The following is a 15,244-nucleotide window of genomic DNA, read 5'->3' as shown; positions in this document are numbered from 1 at the left end:
GATTCATATAAATCGCTTAGTAGAAAATGTCCCGAATAAATTCAACGAGTAATTAATAAACCTATTATACAGAATCGAAATCACAAACTTTTGAAACATATCAGACCAAAATTGCCACCTCTAAAATTAGAGAAATTGCCAACCCCTTATAGATACCCGATGAGAATTGCAATATTGTCTACTTTTAAATTATAATTAATTGAATTATTTATTTTAATTTTAGAAGAACCGGATGTCACTTATTCATGTAATACCAATGTTTGACATGAAAATACCATAGAAGATTTACACCACCTTCAATCCAGGATTGACCTACCAAAGCAGCAAAATCAGCACGGAGGTTCTTCAAGCTAAAATGGGCTACATGTTACTATGCAACAAACCTCTGGATCTTGAGTTAATCAGGGGCACAGATATGCAAAATTTCTGAATAAGTTTATTACATAAAACTTGTTATACATATAGCCAGGATTATTGAGTTTTGAAGGGCTTGAATCTCCGGACATCATGTGCAAGCCCTTGTATGGATCCAGCAGCAGCAATTAGGGATACAATCATACAAGTCCAGCTGATTATTTTGAGCCACATCCATGTGAAGGAGAACTTGGGAATCTTGGCCTGCGCAATGTGCATCTCTATAGGGAAATATACTGTCAATGGATAGAACGATGCTGCTCCGATCAACCCCAAAAAGTCGTTGAAAAATGGAAATATCATGGCGATGATTGTTGTTACTATCACGTAGATTGTTCTCCACACCATTCTGAACAGGTTTACGCTCAACACTCCACAGAGTGGGATTCTGACTGCGTGTTCCGCCGTTATGAATTTGTTCTCCGGCCATTTCTGCGAAGAGCGGCTCTCGACGAAGCCAAATATAGGCTGGGTGAAGACCTGTTTGAAATTAACGGTAACAGGTGTTTAGGATTTTGTTCGTCCGAGGAGTAAGGGAATAGCACAGGTGGCGAAGAAGTGCACTGTCCATTTTCTATCACATTTTAACATTACTTATTTATATGGGGTCAATAGCAATTTACCTTCATGTGATATTGAAAATAGAATATATTACTCTCTGTAAAAAAAATATAGCAATTTATCTCCCTATATTTTTTAAAATGAAGCAATTTACCTTCTTATACAGAGAGGTAAAATGCTTTATTTTAAAAATTATAAGAGGGTAAATTGTTGTATTTTTTAAAATACAAGAGATAAATCGCTATTTATTTTTTCATAAGGAGTAAATTTGCTCATTTGCGATATTACAAGGGGGTTGCTTGCATTTTTGCTCTTATTTATATATATCAACTTATGACATATATATCCTTTAAGTTAATGAATAAAATTAAATTATTCTATAGTTTAAATATGAATTTAAACTAAATCATATGCGTGCGGGTGACTCCAAAAGTGTGTCATTTTCATAAAAATTACAATATCTGCTTTATTTAAAAAGAAAATTATGCACATGATCTCTGTATATATGTCAAATGTAATGTAATAAAATTTGCTAGAAAATTACAAAAGATAGGATATTGTGTCTTTTATCTTTGTAAATAATTCATTTTCAACCCCTTTATAGTTTAACAATTATTAAATTTAGTCCATGATATACTTTCTTTTTTTAAGTGAAGATGCTCCTAACCGTTTGAATTCCCTAATGACTAATGGAACTTCTCACGTGTGTGCAAATGAGAAATATTACAATTTTGGTCCATTAAATTTGAGTTTTTTAAAGTTTTGGTACCCTATATTTGAACTTTCATTATTTTAATCCCTATTAAATGTACAATTCCATTAGCAATTAATGAAATAATTAAAATATTAGGGATTAATATGATCAGTCTTTAGGTAGTTATTTTTTAAAAATTTTAAATTAATTAATTATTTTTAACTCTAGCATTTATCATGATTTTTTAGAACTACCTTTTTGTTTTTTCCATGTATTTTTTTATTCTTCAACGTCATTTATTATTTTTCTTTGTCAATAATTCTTTACAAATCAAAATATTTATCTTAACTTATCATCTTAACATATAATTTTAGGTACTCTAATATAAATATTTTATTATAATATATTTTTAAAAATTGTACACATAAACAAAATGTGCCACATCTTTTTAAGTTATTCAAAATAAATATAAATATATATTTTTATAAATAACAATTATGTTTTAAAATCTTTAATTCAATATCCATACACATTTTCAAATATGGCCCACATACGACTAGTATCTGTACTATATGTTAAGGGAGAGCATCTCTTTAATGTCTTTTTTTATTTTTATTTTTATTTTCTGGGCATATTTTTTGTTATATTTTCATCCAACTTCTCACCCTCATTATCTTTTGATAGTTTTTTCTTTAATTTTTTTTTGCACCATCTTTTAAATTTAATATTAACTTATTATTTTATTAAATAATTAAATTTTATAAATATTGTTTTAAAATAGTTTTTACACACATAGAATGTGCCGCAAATTACGATGTATGCTTACCTGATAAGCACCAACTAAGTGGACGGCAATGCATATATTGGCGAAGTCGATCAACCAAAATGGCTCGTAAAAGCCGAAGCCGGTGAGGAAGTTGCCGGGAGCATCATTCCCGAAAGCAGCGTACCCAATACATCCGCAGAGCACATAGAATACTGTGGTGGTCACCACTCCCACCAAAGATGCCTTCTTCATCACCTTGTTCTCTGGGGGTGCCGACTTCAACGTGTCCTGTCAGTCAATCACAACTCATACTAAGCATGAGTTATCGAAACATATTCGACGTGTATTTATACTTTAATTTTTTATTTAATTAAATAAAAAAATGAAGAAAATAAAATTCATAATTGACGAAATTAATAATTTCAATATGTATGATAAAAAATTATTGATAAAACAATTTAACTTTGAAAGAGTTGGTGGGACGCAAGTGTATATATATACATATATATATATACACGTCTCTATAAAGCTAATTAAAATCAAAATTCTTTTATTTCTAAAGATACAAATCAAGAGATTTATTTAACATATCTTTTCAATAAATCCACAATTTATATGATTTTAGTACCAAAAAATATAATATTAGTGACAAAATATCAAGTGATAGTTTTTAAAAATTATCGCTATACATATAAAGTAAGTAATAACAATTTTAATTTTTTCATAATATAATTATTTGTGATCAGAATTATATATAAAATTGTCACTATAAGTACTTAGTAATAAATTTATATAGCGTGACAACAAATATATAGAATAAAAATAAATATCTCATCAATTATATAATTTGTTTTATAATATATATGAATTTATAAAATAATTTAAATAAGTTCAACCAACACACTCTAAATATGAAGAATTGTCATAATCTATTATTTTATTTTTTCTAAGATTGATTGATCACCTACACTAGAGGCTCAATTAATCGCTTGGTACAGACATATATATCGTAAATGAGCAAATTACTCCTTTATGAAAAACTAAATATTGATTTATCTCTCTATCTTTTTTAAAATACAACAATTTATAACCCTATGATTTTTAAAATGAAGCAATTTACCTCCTTATACAGGGAGGTAAATTGCTTCATTTAAAAAGTATAGGGCGTGAATTGCTATATTTTTTTCATAGGGGGGTAATGTGCTCATTTTCAATGTCACAAAGGGATAAATTGCTATTTACCCCTACATGCGTATCTAGTATACTAAAAAATGCGTCTGCATAATTAATTTTTTAAATAAAATCTTATGTATGCATTTGCATTTTCTTAGCATTGAAAACTTATTTTAAGAATGATATTTTAGATATATATATATATATATATAAAAGATTAAAATAAAATGATCAAGAGTAAATATGAGAAAATTCCACTGTAATTATTTGTGATTTTATCTAATCGTAATGAAAAAAAATGGAAAGAAATGATTAAGTTGGGGTGAGATTTTTTTTTAAAAAAAAATATTTGATTTAATGTGAGATAAAAAAATAATGATGATAGTTGGTGTGATACATAAAATGCGTTAAATAAAAAAAAATATAATATTTATAATTGATATAATATAATATTAGAAAGTGGTAAAATATGCCAGAAATATAAATAGAAAATTTTCACAAGCAGTCGCATATCTAATGGACAAATATGTCAAATATCATTATTAGTCCCTTATATCTTCTTTTTTATGTCACTTTAGTCCTTTTTTTTTTCTAAGTGCATCGTAGTAGTCCCCAATCTCCTATACATATTTCATTAAAGTCTCTATCACTTAAATTTAACAGAATTTAAGTTGCAATAAATGTAATATTTCATTAAAAAGGGGTAAAATTCGATAAAGATCAAATTTCTATATCAGTATTTATAGAATACTGCATGAGAAAAATACGGAAAAATTCAAAATGGGGGACTATTATGGTATATTTAGAAAATGAGGGACTAAAGTGAGATGAAAATCAGAGACAAGGAACAAATGAAAAGATTTGATGTAAAAAGTACTTTAGAAGATGAAATGAGATGAATGTGTGTGTATATATATATATGTATGTATGCTAAAATAATTAAAAATATTCAAATAAGATGTTTTTGAATGACGACAAACATTCAATATATTTTGACTCGTCTCGAAAATAATTTAAAAATAAAAACAAACATCGTGTAGTATTTTACAAGAAAACACACGCTAAATAATTTGGCTTTGGAATAACTAATAACTAGTCATTGAATCACATTCAATGTACGTGCTAATCTAAATTTTCATTATATTTATTATTATGTGCAAAATAAATATAAAATATTGAACGGGAAAAATATTCTTTTAGTCCCATAAAATAAGGATAGAATTTGTTTTGATACCACAATTATGACAGGTAACATTTTAGTCCCATAAAACTCAAAGTCACATCGTTGGGACTAAAAATACGTGATTATGAATTTTATGGGACTAAAAACGACATCTGTCATAGTTGTGGTACCAAAATAAACTCTGTCCTAATTTTATGGGACTAAAAAATATTTTGCCCAATAATAAACAAATCCAGATTGATAACGTTTTCAATTTTTTTATTATTTTTAAATCTTCATAAATAGAATATTATTGATAGAAAAATATAATCATATGGTAAGACTTTTCTAGGCATAAATCTAATCGAGGGTATTTTAATTGATATATAAAGTAATCATTCTCTCATACTTAATAAATAGTATAACAACTACGTACTAGCTCATTGACACTTCTCTTTTCCTTTTAACTAGTAATTTTTAACACACTTTTATGTATGTTTAATTTTTTAATATTATTTAAAAATAAAAAAATTATTATTTAATAAAATATATACAAAATAATAATTCACTATTATATTTATAAAGAAGAGGTGATAATAAAAAAATAATAATATAATATTAGCGACAAAAAAATGCATAAAAACAAAATATATAACTACCAAAGGGTAACGAGAGATCGAGAAGTTAGAAATAAATAAAAAATTAAATAAACTACAAAATAGCAGAAAAAAAAATATGAGACACAAAAAACAGAAAAAACGCAAGCAACCCCCTCGTGATATCACAAATGAGCAAATTATTCCCTTATGAAAAAATAAATAGCGATTTACCCCCCTATGATTTTTAAAATGAAGCAATTTACCTCCGTACCTCCCTGTATAAGAAGGTAAATTGCTTTATTTTAAAAAATATAATAGAATAAATTGCTATATTTTTTTATAGGGGGATAATGTGTTCATTTTCAATATCAAACAGGAGAGTAAATTGTTACTCACCCCACATAAAACCCCTCGAATAATGTAGAAAAGAAGGTGATACGGTTGATTTGACATCTTGAAAAGTTCCAAAATAATCAAAGATATGATATCTTAACTGCAGGACTTGGAGTTGCAAAATAAACACAGCAGTAATAAATAATCGTGGTCCATCTGAAGCAACACTGGAAAGTCGCTACTCACCACAACTCCTGTTTGTAGCCCTAAATTGACTTTATTCTAAAGTTGCTAAAAACGTGGCTTTAGATTCTGTTGTCCCTCTCCTCTCCTCTGATTCCAAGTCCCACTCACTGCACATGGTGCATGTATGGACCAAATCACCTTAATTCTACTGTAATTACTACTCACAAGACACACTGCATGCTGCCCTTTCACTTTATGTGATAATGTGATTTGAAGCTCCCAATTTGCATCAGTACTTTTAAAGAAAAAGTTAAAAGGAAAGTGATGATCAACACTTTCAAATAGTAATGTTATTAAATGTTTGTTCATGCTATTGATTCTAATAATTTTCAATCCCAAAAATTAGGAAAAAAAATGCAGGCTGGCCATGTGATATTACAAATGAGCAAATTACCCTTCTATATATATATTTTTTAGAAAAAGAAGTAATTATGTACTCCCTTGTAGCTTTCAGAATGCAGCAATAAACCCTTGTATCTTTTTTTTGGACCGAATATCGAGTTCGTTGGGTTCTATTGTTAATATACTATTTGTTCGTTTTTGAAAAAATGTGTATTTGGATTTTCGAGAAGTTTTGATATGTTTGGTTTTGTATTTTGTAATAATGCAAGATAAACAAAGGTAAATTAAGAATATTCAAAATACTTTTTATTATCTTTCGAACAACTAAAAATTGAAAACAAAACACAACAAAAAAATACCTAACTTTAGTCCTCTAAGTACGAAGGTCAGTAATTGTGATTTCATTCTGACATTTTTATCTTGTAATTTTAAAAATTTCACATATTAAAAATAAAAATAGTTGGAACTTACTAAATTGGTCGAAAAAGTGCATGACCAGTTAATTCAGTACATAAATTACGATCATTTTATCATAATTACATAATGAATTGATACATGACTAAAATTAAATTTCTCCTCAAAACACCGAAGAGCAAAAATACAAAATTGCACAAGAAAACTCAAGTAATTGTTATTGTGAGATAGAGGGAGAGATGTTGAACAAATAATAAATTAATGTATTAATTATTGATATTGATTATAATTAAGATATATAAATGTTGTGAGGACCAACAAGACATTCAATGCAGACAGAGAAGGTGCAGTTTACTAGACATGGATTACTCTCTAAATTCCCACTGTGTATAAATATTTATGTATTAATATGAATATAATTTATTAAGTTGAATTACTTGGGAAACTATATATAATTATTCTTTCTCTAATTAAGAATTTGGAGTGCAAAATACTAAACAATCTTGGCACATTTACTAGTTTAACGGGGTAAATAAGACATGTAATATATAGTCCACATGTATTTAATTTGAATTATTATAAATATATAAATAGAGATATAAATACTTAATTTGTCTTTTTGAGACACTAAGGACAGGAGCACATTGAATTATGGCATCTCAATCTTCAACCTCTTATGTCATTAAATAGCCATTGCTAGCTACACAGCTATCCGTTTCGTCCTTATCCTACACTTGGCATATGTAACCACACACACCACAGACTTTCTTACACATTAGGGTGACACACCATGTGATCCATATCTATTGTACGAGGTATTGTTGATTATGAATTATGAATTTTAGATTTTATTTTTGTTTATAAGCAAAGATCTTAAGATTAGTAAGTCATGCAAAATTTCTTGTCTAGAGAACAGATGATGTAGACACGTGTTTTATATTAACTATAAATAAGGAGTTTCGGTAATTCAGAATTTCAGCTCCTCAACGAGATACTTTTTCAGGATGTAATAGCACAACTCATGAGAAATTAAAGAGGAAAATGCAATTTACCACCCCTCTATGATATTACAAACGAGCAAATTACCCCTTATGAAAAAAAATAAATTGCTATCCTTTCGTATTTTTTAGAATTTAATAATTTTATTCTCTGTGTTTTTTAAAATTGTGTTTAAAGAACACATAGAATTAAATCACCATTTTTTATTTATGAAAAGGTAATTTGCTCATCTATATTATAGATGGTAAATTACATTAAACCTAAAATTAAAGTGAATAAAAAATTTTGTGCAATAAAATATTAATCACATCATACGACGCATCACATATTTGTATAATATAAATTTTGACCGCTATATATAGAATAAATTGTGATTTACCTATCTGTGTATACATCCTATATATATAAATTGATGGGAAATATTAAAAGCAATGTGCACACGTTATAAGCTGACGAGAAGCAGATATGATACAAGAAATGTAGCTTCATATATTCGGCACACGTCCCAACTCTAAGGGCCGAATGTTTGACTACTTCACTGTCCGGATTAACATATAAATCATACACGTACGTTGTTTTTTTATTGACAATATGAGAGAGAGAGAGACAGAGAGAGAGAGTAAGAGAGTTGAATGGACTTGCCTGGATCTCAATGAGGACAGTGGAATAAGCGTAGGCGAAGGCTATGTCTCCAATCGCTTGAAAGCTTCTCCACAGCTTCTCAGATCCTGTAACGTCCACTCCTACTGTCGTCCCCGTTAAACTTGTCTTCGCATGTCCATCACCTGAGTTTTTTTTTTCAGAAAATTCAAAATAAATAAAAAATAATAATATTGTTAATAAAACAAATGTAAAATAAAATATTTGGAAAGCAATAAACATTATAAATATGATATGATAGACGAGTATATATATATATATATATATATTTTCACTAGGAATGCTATAATAATAAGACGAATACTTAATTGGAATAGTAAATATTTTGTGGAGTTTTGCAGAAATAATTAAGTAAAAGACTCTCTGAGAGGATAGTGAACGGTTTTCTTTCATTATCCAAAATTTAGGGGTCCCATAATTATTTTATCTGATTTTTATTTAGGAAAAATTGTGACTTAGTGTTTCTTTCCAAGTAAAATACAATTAACTCTAAACGGTTTAATACAATTTACGTTCCTATGATATTGTAAATGAGTAAATTACGTTTCTATAAGAAAAAAAATAGTAATTTATCCCCTTATATTTATTAAAATGAAGCAGTTTACCTTTGTCCGTCTAAGGAGATAAATTGCTTCATTTTAGAAAACATGGGATGGTAAATTACTACTTTTTTATAAAATAATAATTTGCTCATTTACAATACGAAGGGAGCCAGCTTGCATTTTCCCTAACCCTTATTTACTTTTTTCATAAAATTAGAAACGGTAAACGAAAACAATAGATCTTGAAAAAGTATACATAGTGAAGCATCGAAATATATACAAAAAAAAAAAATAGATCTATATATATACATATATAAATAGTGAAGCATCAATCGAGCGCTAAATCTTACGGTGTATATACCTATAAGCTTAGCTATGGAGAGTCCGAGGCCGATAAAAGAATAGGTGAAAGACATAATAGCTGCAACAATGGAGAGCCACGAGAGCTCATGAAAATTCGGTATTTGGCTCAAAACTATCTGAATTCCCGCGAAAATCGCCATGGACGGGTAGTTCGATTTCAAGCACTTAACGTGGTGCCCGTGCTTATGGAAACAATTTGACCTCAGCACAGCCCTATATATGTCAAGATATGTAACAATTATATACACATTCTTTCCTCAATATATCCTTAAATAAAGTTGTATATTTTGTAAAGGAAAAAAATGCAATTTACCAATGTGATATGAAAAATGAGCAAAAAATCCAACGTAAAAAAATAAAATAGAAATTACCCCCTGTATTTGAAAAATAAAACAAATTACCCCTATTCAAGCCATTAATAGAGGATAATTTGGTTGATTTTTTAAAATACAGTAGAATAATTTACTAATTATTTTTTTACATGTTAAACGGGATAAATTACATTTAATCCTATTTATAAATATATATACTTACACCATACTGATAGCAGCAGTAATTGTGTATCCAATGCCAACCCCAACAAGATTGCCGTACTGAGCCAGCCCACATAGCTGAACTTTGTAACCCCCTGTGAAAGAGAAAAGAGAAAAGAGAAAGGCTTTTTCCTCAATTATATATTAGTCCATTTGAAACCCTTTTTGAACAAAGGAACAGACTTTCATAATCTGAGCTTATTAATATTTGATTCTTGGGAACTGGGGTTGTCTAATTAATTCAAGATTTATTGGAAATATAACTTATATAATATAAAAATATATATATATACTTAAATTTTTATGTGGCATCATCATCACCATTATTTCAACTATACTGCAATATTGTCTACATGTAGGAGTTATAGAATTCTCGTCAAAGCATTAATAGGTGGAAAAATTCATTAAACAAAAAAAAAATACGATGTTTGTTCTGATGCAAGAGAAATGAGTTATTTTCTTTTTTAATTATGGGAATTGTATCGTTAAAAAGGGATCTTATATCTATTGATATTATCATTGGCAGCAAAATGCCATTAAGTTTTCTCAGTGGTGGAAGAATTCAAATTCAGTGGTCGAAAAATTGTTATCCGAATCAAATTCAACAGAATTCGACAAATCAATAACATGGTTTGATCGAGATCTGATGTGTTAGAATTTTCCAATTTTTAAGGAAGGTTCATTACCTAAGTGAGAACGAACAACGTCCATGTAAGTGTAGTTTCTGGTGCCATGGACAGGGCCGGGGAAGCGGTAGGTGTCGGCGAGTAGAGTGGAAGTGAAGTATGTGATGAAAGAAAAGGTGAGGAGGACCGCCGGGCCGGCCACCCATCCGAGCTGCGCTAACGCCCACGCCAGAGACAGCACTCCCGACCCTATCACCGCCGTTACGATATGTGCACTTGCAGTAAGCATTGTCCCTTCATTACAAAATCACCAAACCAGTACATGTGGCCCTCAGGCGAATTCAGGGTTATAAATAATGGAAGAAAACCTCTACGTGTTTTTAAGTGTGTGTTAGTTTGAGATGTGTGTGTGTTTTGGGGGGAGAGGGGGGGGGGGGGGGCATGGCATACCAGTCCTCTTTGCGCGGCCATCCTCGTCGAAATTCTTGCTTGCTTCACCACTTTCTAGTTCGTCTCTAGTGGTTGCGGGTTCTATGTACATGGAGCGCCTTTTCTGCAACTCCGCTTCCATTTCTGTGTGTGTAGTGTGTTTTTTTGAGAGGTTATGAGAAATGGTTTATGATCTGAAGGAGGGTAGAATATATATAGGAGTGAAGAAGCGAAAAATGAGGAGATGGGGACAACAAACAACTCTTAAAAGGGGATCAGTTGAGGTAAATTCTAACCCGAATCAAATTTGACCGGACTAGAATTTTTCATAATTTTGTAATAATTTTGAGATCAAATGTATGAAAGAACAAGTGTTGAGGTACGAGGAAGTGGGAAAATGTAATGAAAATTTCTTGCCTGAATTTAGTTACTCAAATTTGTTTGCTTACGTGGATTATTATTGTATGGATATGTCATGTTTATTGTGTAAATCAGTCCTGGCCTTATTATGGATTCCAGTTCAATACTAATGTATTTGGATTCAATATTTTTTCAATTTATCAATCGTAGGGTATATATTTAAATTAACGGCAAACATTATTGACATTTAGTCCCTAATTTGTAAGTAATTGCCTTAAAGTCCCTATTGTTTAAATTGCATCCCTCTTTAGATCTTTGAGTCAATTGTTCATGAAAAGTTTTTGCACAAAATTGTCAATACATAATAAAAGTGTCAAGTGAATTATTATTAGTGGGCAATTAATTTTTAGAAAGTTTACAAAATTAAATATCATGAGACGGTTCTAATTTATTTTCCAGAAACTAAAAATGTTTACTTTCCCCATATTCTCTGGAATGAATGAAAGGTTATTTATAGTGTGAGTGGTAGTGACTAGTAAAGGGAGTATTGGAGTGAGGTTTGAGTGTCTTCTTAGAGGGTGCCAGGGCGCTGTATCATGCGTTTTGCCATGGCTTAGGAGTTGCAATATGAATGGAAATTCATGGTTTTAATTCAATTCATTTAATTTTGGGTTGGGTTGAATTTAAATTTTTTTAATATGATTTTGTTTAAATAAATTTAAATAGATTATGAATTCTAATGGATCCTAAATGGGTTCGTGTTTAATTTTCTATTAGTTTAGCAAAAGTAATTTTAGTAATATAATAGAATTGATGAAAAATATTAGTATAATTTATAATCATGAGTCCATTATGGATTCCATATGGGTTGGTGATGGGTTTTAAGTAGACTGATGATGAGTTCGGTATGAGTTGGTGATGGATTTTAAATGGACTGGTGATGTATATATAGTAATGGGTCTTAAGTTAATTAGAATTGATTTAGTTGTACTATATATATATATATATATATTACTAATTATTTTTACATATATAACTTTTCACATTTTTATGAGAAACAAAATTTTCAAAATTTATTTAGTAAATTATTATTTTTTGAATTAATAAGAAATAAATTAAAAAAAGTAAATTTTTTTATAAAATAGTCAAAACTTGCAATTTATATGTGAACATTTAAAATTCTGTTTTTTTAAAACTAATTATTATTGCACGCAATCTCTGCGAGCATATAAAAAAAATGTTGTATGAGATGAAGAGAAATTATTAAAATTGATTGAGATTAAAAAATATGGGGTACATTGAGAAAGAAAAATAAATCATAATTGAAAATTTATTAAAAATATGGATGTTTGTAAGTAAAAGTATAGACATCTACATCAAATGTAAAGTAGAAAACAATAAGTAGATTATATGTAATATTAAGTTAAGACTTGGTCTTTAGTCATTAGCTCATCCCACTATTTCTTCAAAAGTCCACTTTCAAGTGATGTTTTGGAAAATCATTTTTCGAGTGGGTTGGAGTCTACAAACGCAATTCTCCATACCCCGCTTTTATGATGCACACAGAAAACTTTGTGGGAGGTAACCATTGTCATTCTCATCCAATGAGATCCCCAACTTATTTTACCCCGCCTCTTCATATGTTCCCAAGGACTCCAAGAGAATTATGTTACTCAACATTAAGGCCCACCCATCAAACATGAGTATATTCCATTTGTTCACAATAACAGTGTAGCTTTGTTCTATTCCGCATCACATTATAGTGGATCGAAGGCCTGCAATTATCAAAACTATTTGATTTAACTCCACTTTGGGCCTAATGTTTACTTGGACCATTCAAGTGAAAGTTTAAGTTTTTTGTGATCGAGACCTCATCATTCTAGTACGTTGCGTGCTAAAGTTTTATTGATTGAGCATGACGCATTCCAAACACATCATACAACAAAATTTAAAACATTAACCACATGAAAATATAAATCTAGCACGCCCCTGTTAGATGATCACAAGCCTAATTCTAAGACTCATTATGGTCAATCTAGGTGCGGCTTAACTATTACAAAATAGCAACCCATTTTCATTCTAATGGGCCTTCCTCTTTATTCTTCTTCCACTGGGGGTTTCATCCAACTGGCTTGCGCCTTCATCTCCATGGAAGCTTACATTTATTCAAAATAAATAAAACATCACATTTCTAACTATACTCATTACTGAAATTGAAAACTCCAACGTCTTCTTATTTTAAGGCTAAAAACTAAAAAAGGAATATTAAAATAAAGAGACACGCAGGTCTCGCCCAACATAAAACTAAACTGTACATTTGGTAAATTGGTTTTGTTATAATCCCCATTGTTTATCCAATAAACAACAATTATCACATTTATATTAAATATAAACATGTTAAGAAAATAATATATCCATCCGTTAACCATTGATATCCAATATCAAACACCATAAACATAATTAAATATAGAAAAAATAACATACTAATAATGCAATTTTAAAAAATTGATATGAACCATACATCCAATGTATTAAAAAAAATATTTTTTTTTGTTTGGAAATTATTTTCAAATTAATCTAACGCACAATTTAATTTTATAAAAATTCCGTTTAACTTAAACTAAAATTCGACAAAAATAATCATTTCAAAATCAACGGAAAGCAAGAAAATCAAAATTTCCAAGAAAAATAATACAAAACGGCCCAATTATCCAACAGGCAGACGACCGTCTTTAGCCAGCCATGCATGGGCATTGGCCCCTGTTGCGCGCTGCTTGCCATTGACCGACCAGCAAGGCAGTAACGACTATGCTGCTGCATTTTTCAATTTTTTCTTTTTTTAAGTTTCTATTATTCAAAAACTGAAATAAAACATGCCTTTACAAAAAATTCAAATTTAATAAAGATGTATAGATATCCCTAATTTAAAAGAAAATTTTATATATATTTTCCTGAGCACATAATCACGCTTCAAAGCCATATAATATGCTTTCCAAAAGTATATCAAACATGTTGTTCGTGCTCAAAACATAAAACAAGTTAATCTAGCCACAACACCAAACTAGACTCTTTTATCACTGAAAGAATCGGTATGGTTTCAAGAACGTGGTAGAAGCATAAAATAAAAGAAACTCCTCCTCAACTTGCTCCAACTTGCACTCAACCTTGGACTTGGACTTCAAGTCATGGACTGATTTTGATTTATTTTTTATGTAATCAACCCAAGTCCAACCAATATCTATAAATTTAAAACTAGTCTAATTAATTTTAGGCCTTATTGAAATCTAAAAGTTTATTTAATCCAATTAAATAAATATAAATCCAAAGACTAACTAATTCATCCAATCAATTCATTAAACCACACCAAATAAATTAATTTAATTAATTTAAAGGTGTTAAGTCCAAAATTAAATAATCTAATTAATTAATTCTTGTGGTATCCTTCCAATGGATTTTTCCAAATAAATGATCTAATTATTTATATTATCCTTGAATTAACTGATTCCAATTTAATTAACTCGTTTCTTTTAGAATTAATCATAAACTAATTCTATTGATTTGATAGTAATTTGTGTGTAACTATACGTTGGAATGGGCGACCAAAAGTCAAGTTGGATTGGTTGTTTTTCATTCGCTAATCTTTATCAAATAATATTGAATTGCTGAATACGGTTAGAATTCATCAAGTTGGAAGTATTTTTTATTATGCTTACCACAAATATTGGATGGACTTTCAATGTCATAACAAAATACTCATAGACTGAAAGGTTAGACCTTTGGAGTTAGGTTGTGCATAGGTTTGGCATTTATGAAACCAACTCCTGTGGATTGGTTTGAAATGTTCTTAGTTGAGAAATTCGAGACAGGGCATCAAAGGTCCTATAGAGACTTATAGTAAGTACTGCAGCCGTGTTTCATTGGCAGGAGATGTAAGTCGTTTATGCAGTTTTAATAAGTTAGTTGGTAAGGTAGTCAACTGACTAATTTGACTTGCAAGAATCATCACATAGAAGCTTCTTAAGGCTTGA

The 15,244-nt window shown here is 29.6% G+C and overlaps 1 protein-coding gene across 1 annotated transcript; it reads right to left on the bottom strand.

The window, feature by feature from the left end:
* Positions 1-284: 284 nt before the first annotated feature.
* LOC105162187 (amino acid permease 6) lies at positions 285-11,218 on the bottom strand. The gene is made up of 7 exons (XM_011080155.3): positions 10,878-11,218; positions 10,488-10,721; positions 9,803-9,896; positions 9,267-9,481; positions 8,346-8,488; positions 2,496-2,723; positions 285-894 (listed from the first exon to the last, which is right to left on the bottom strand). Exons 1-7 carry the CDS (start codon positions 10,996-10,998, stop codon positions 472-474), a joined length of 1,458 nt encoding a protein of 485 aa, XP_011078457.1. The 5' UTR covers positions 10,999-11,218; the 3' UTR covers positions 285-471.
* Between the last annotated feature and the right edge of the window lie 4,026 nt (positions 11,219-15,244).

This window comes from Sesamum indicum, linkage group LG7 (genome assembly GCF_026168435.1).
Source record: "Sesamum indicum cultivar Baizhima isolate 11 linkage group LG7, ASM2616843v1, whole genome shotgun sequence".
Taxonomy (NCBI): domain Eukaryota; kingdom Viridiplantae; phylum Streptophyta; class Magnoliopsida; order Lamiales; family Pedaliaceae; genus Sesamum; species Sesamum indicum.
Note: the sequence above shows the minus strand (reverse complement) of the source record. Positions and strands in the feature narration are given on the sequence as shown.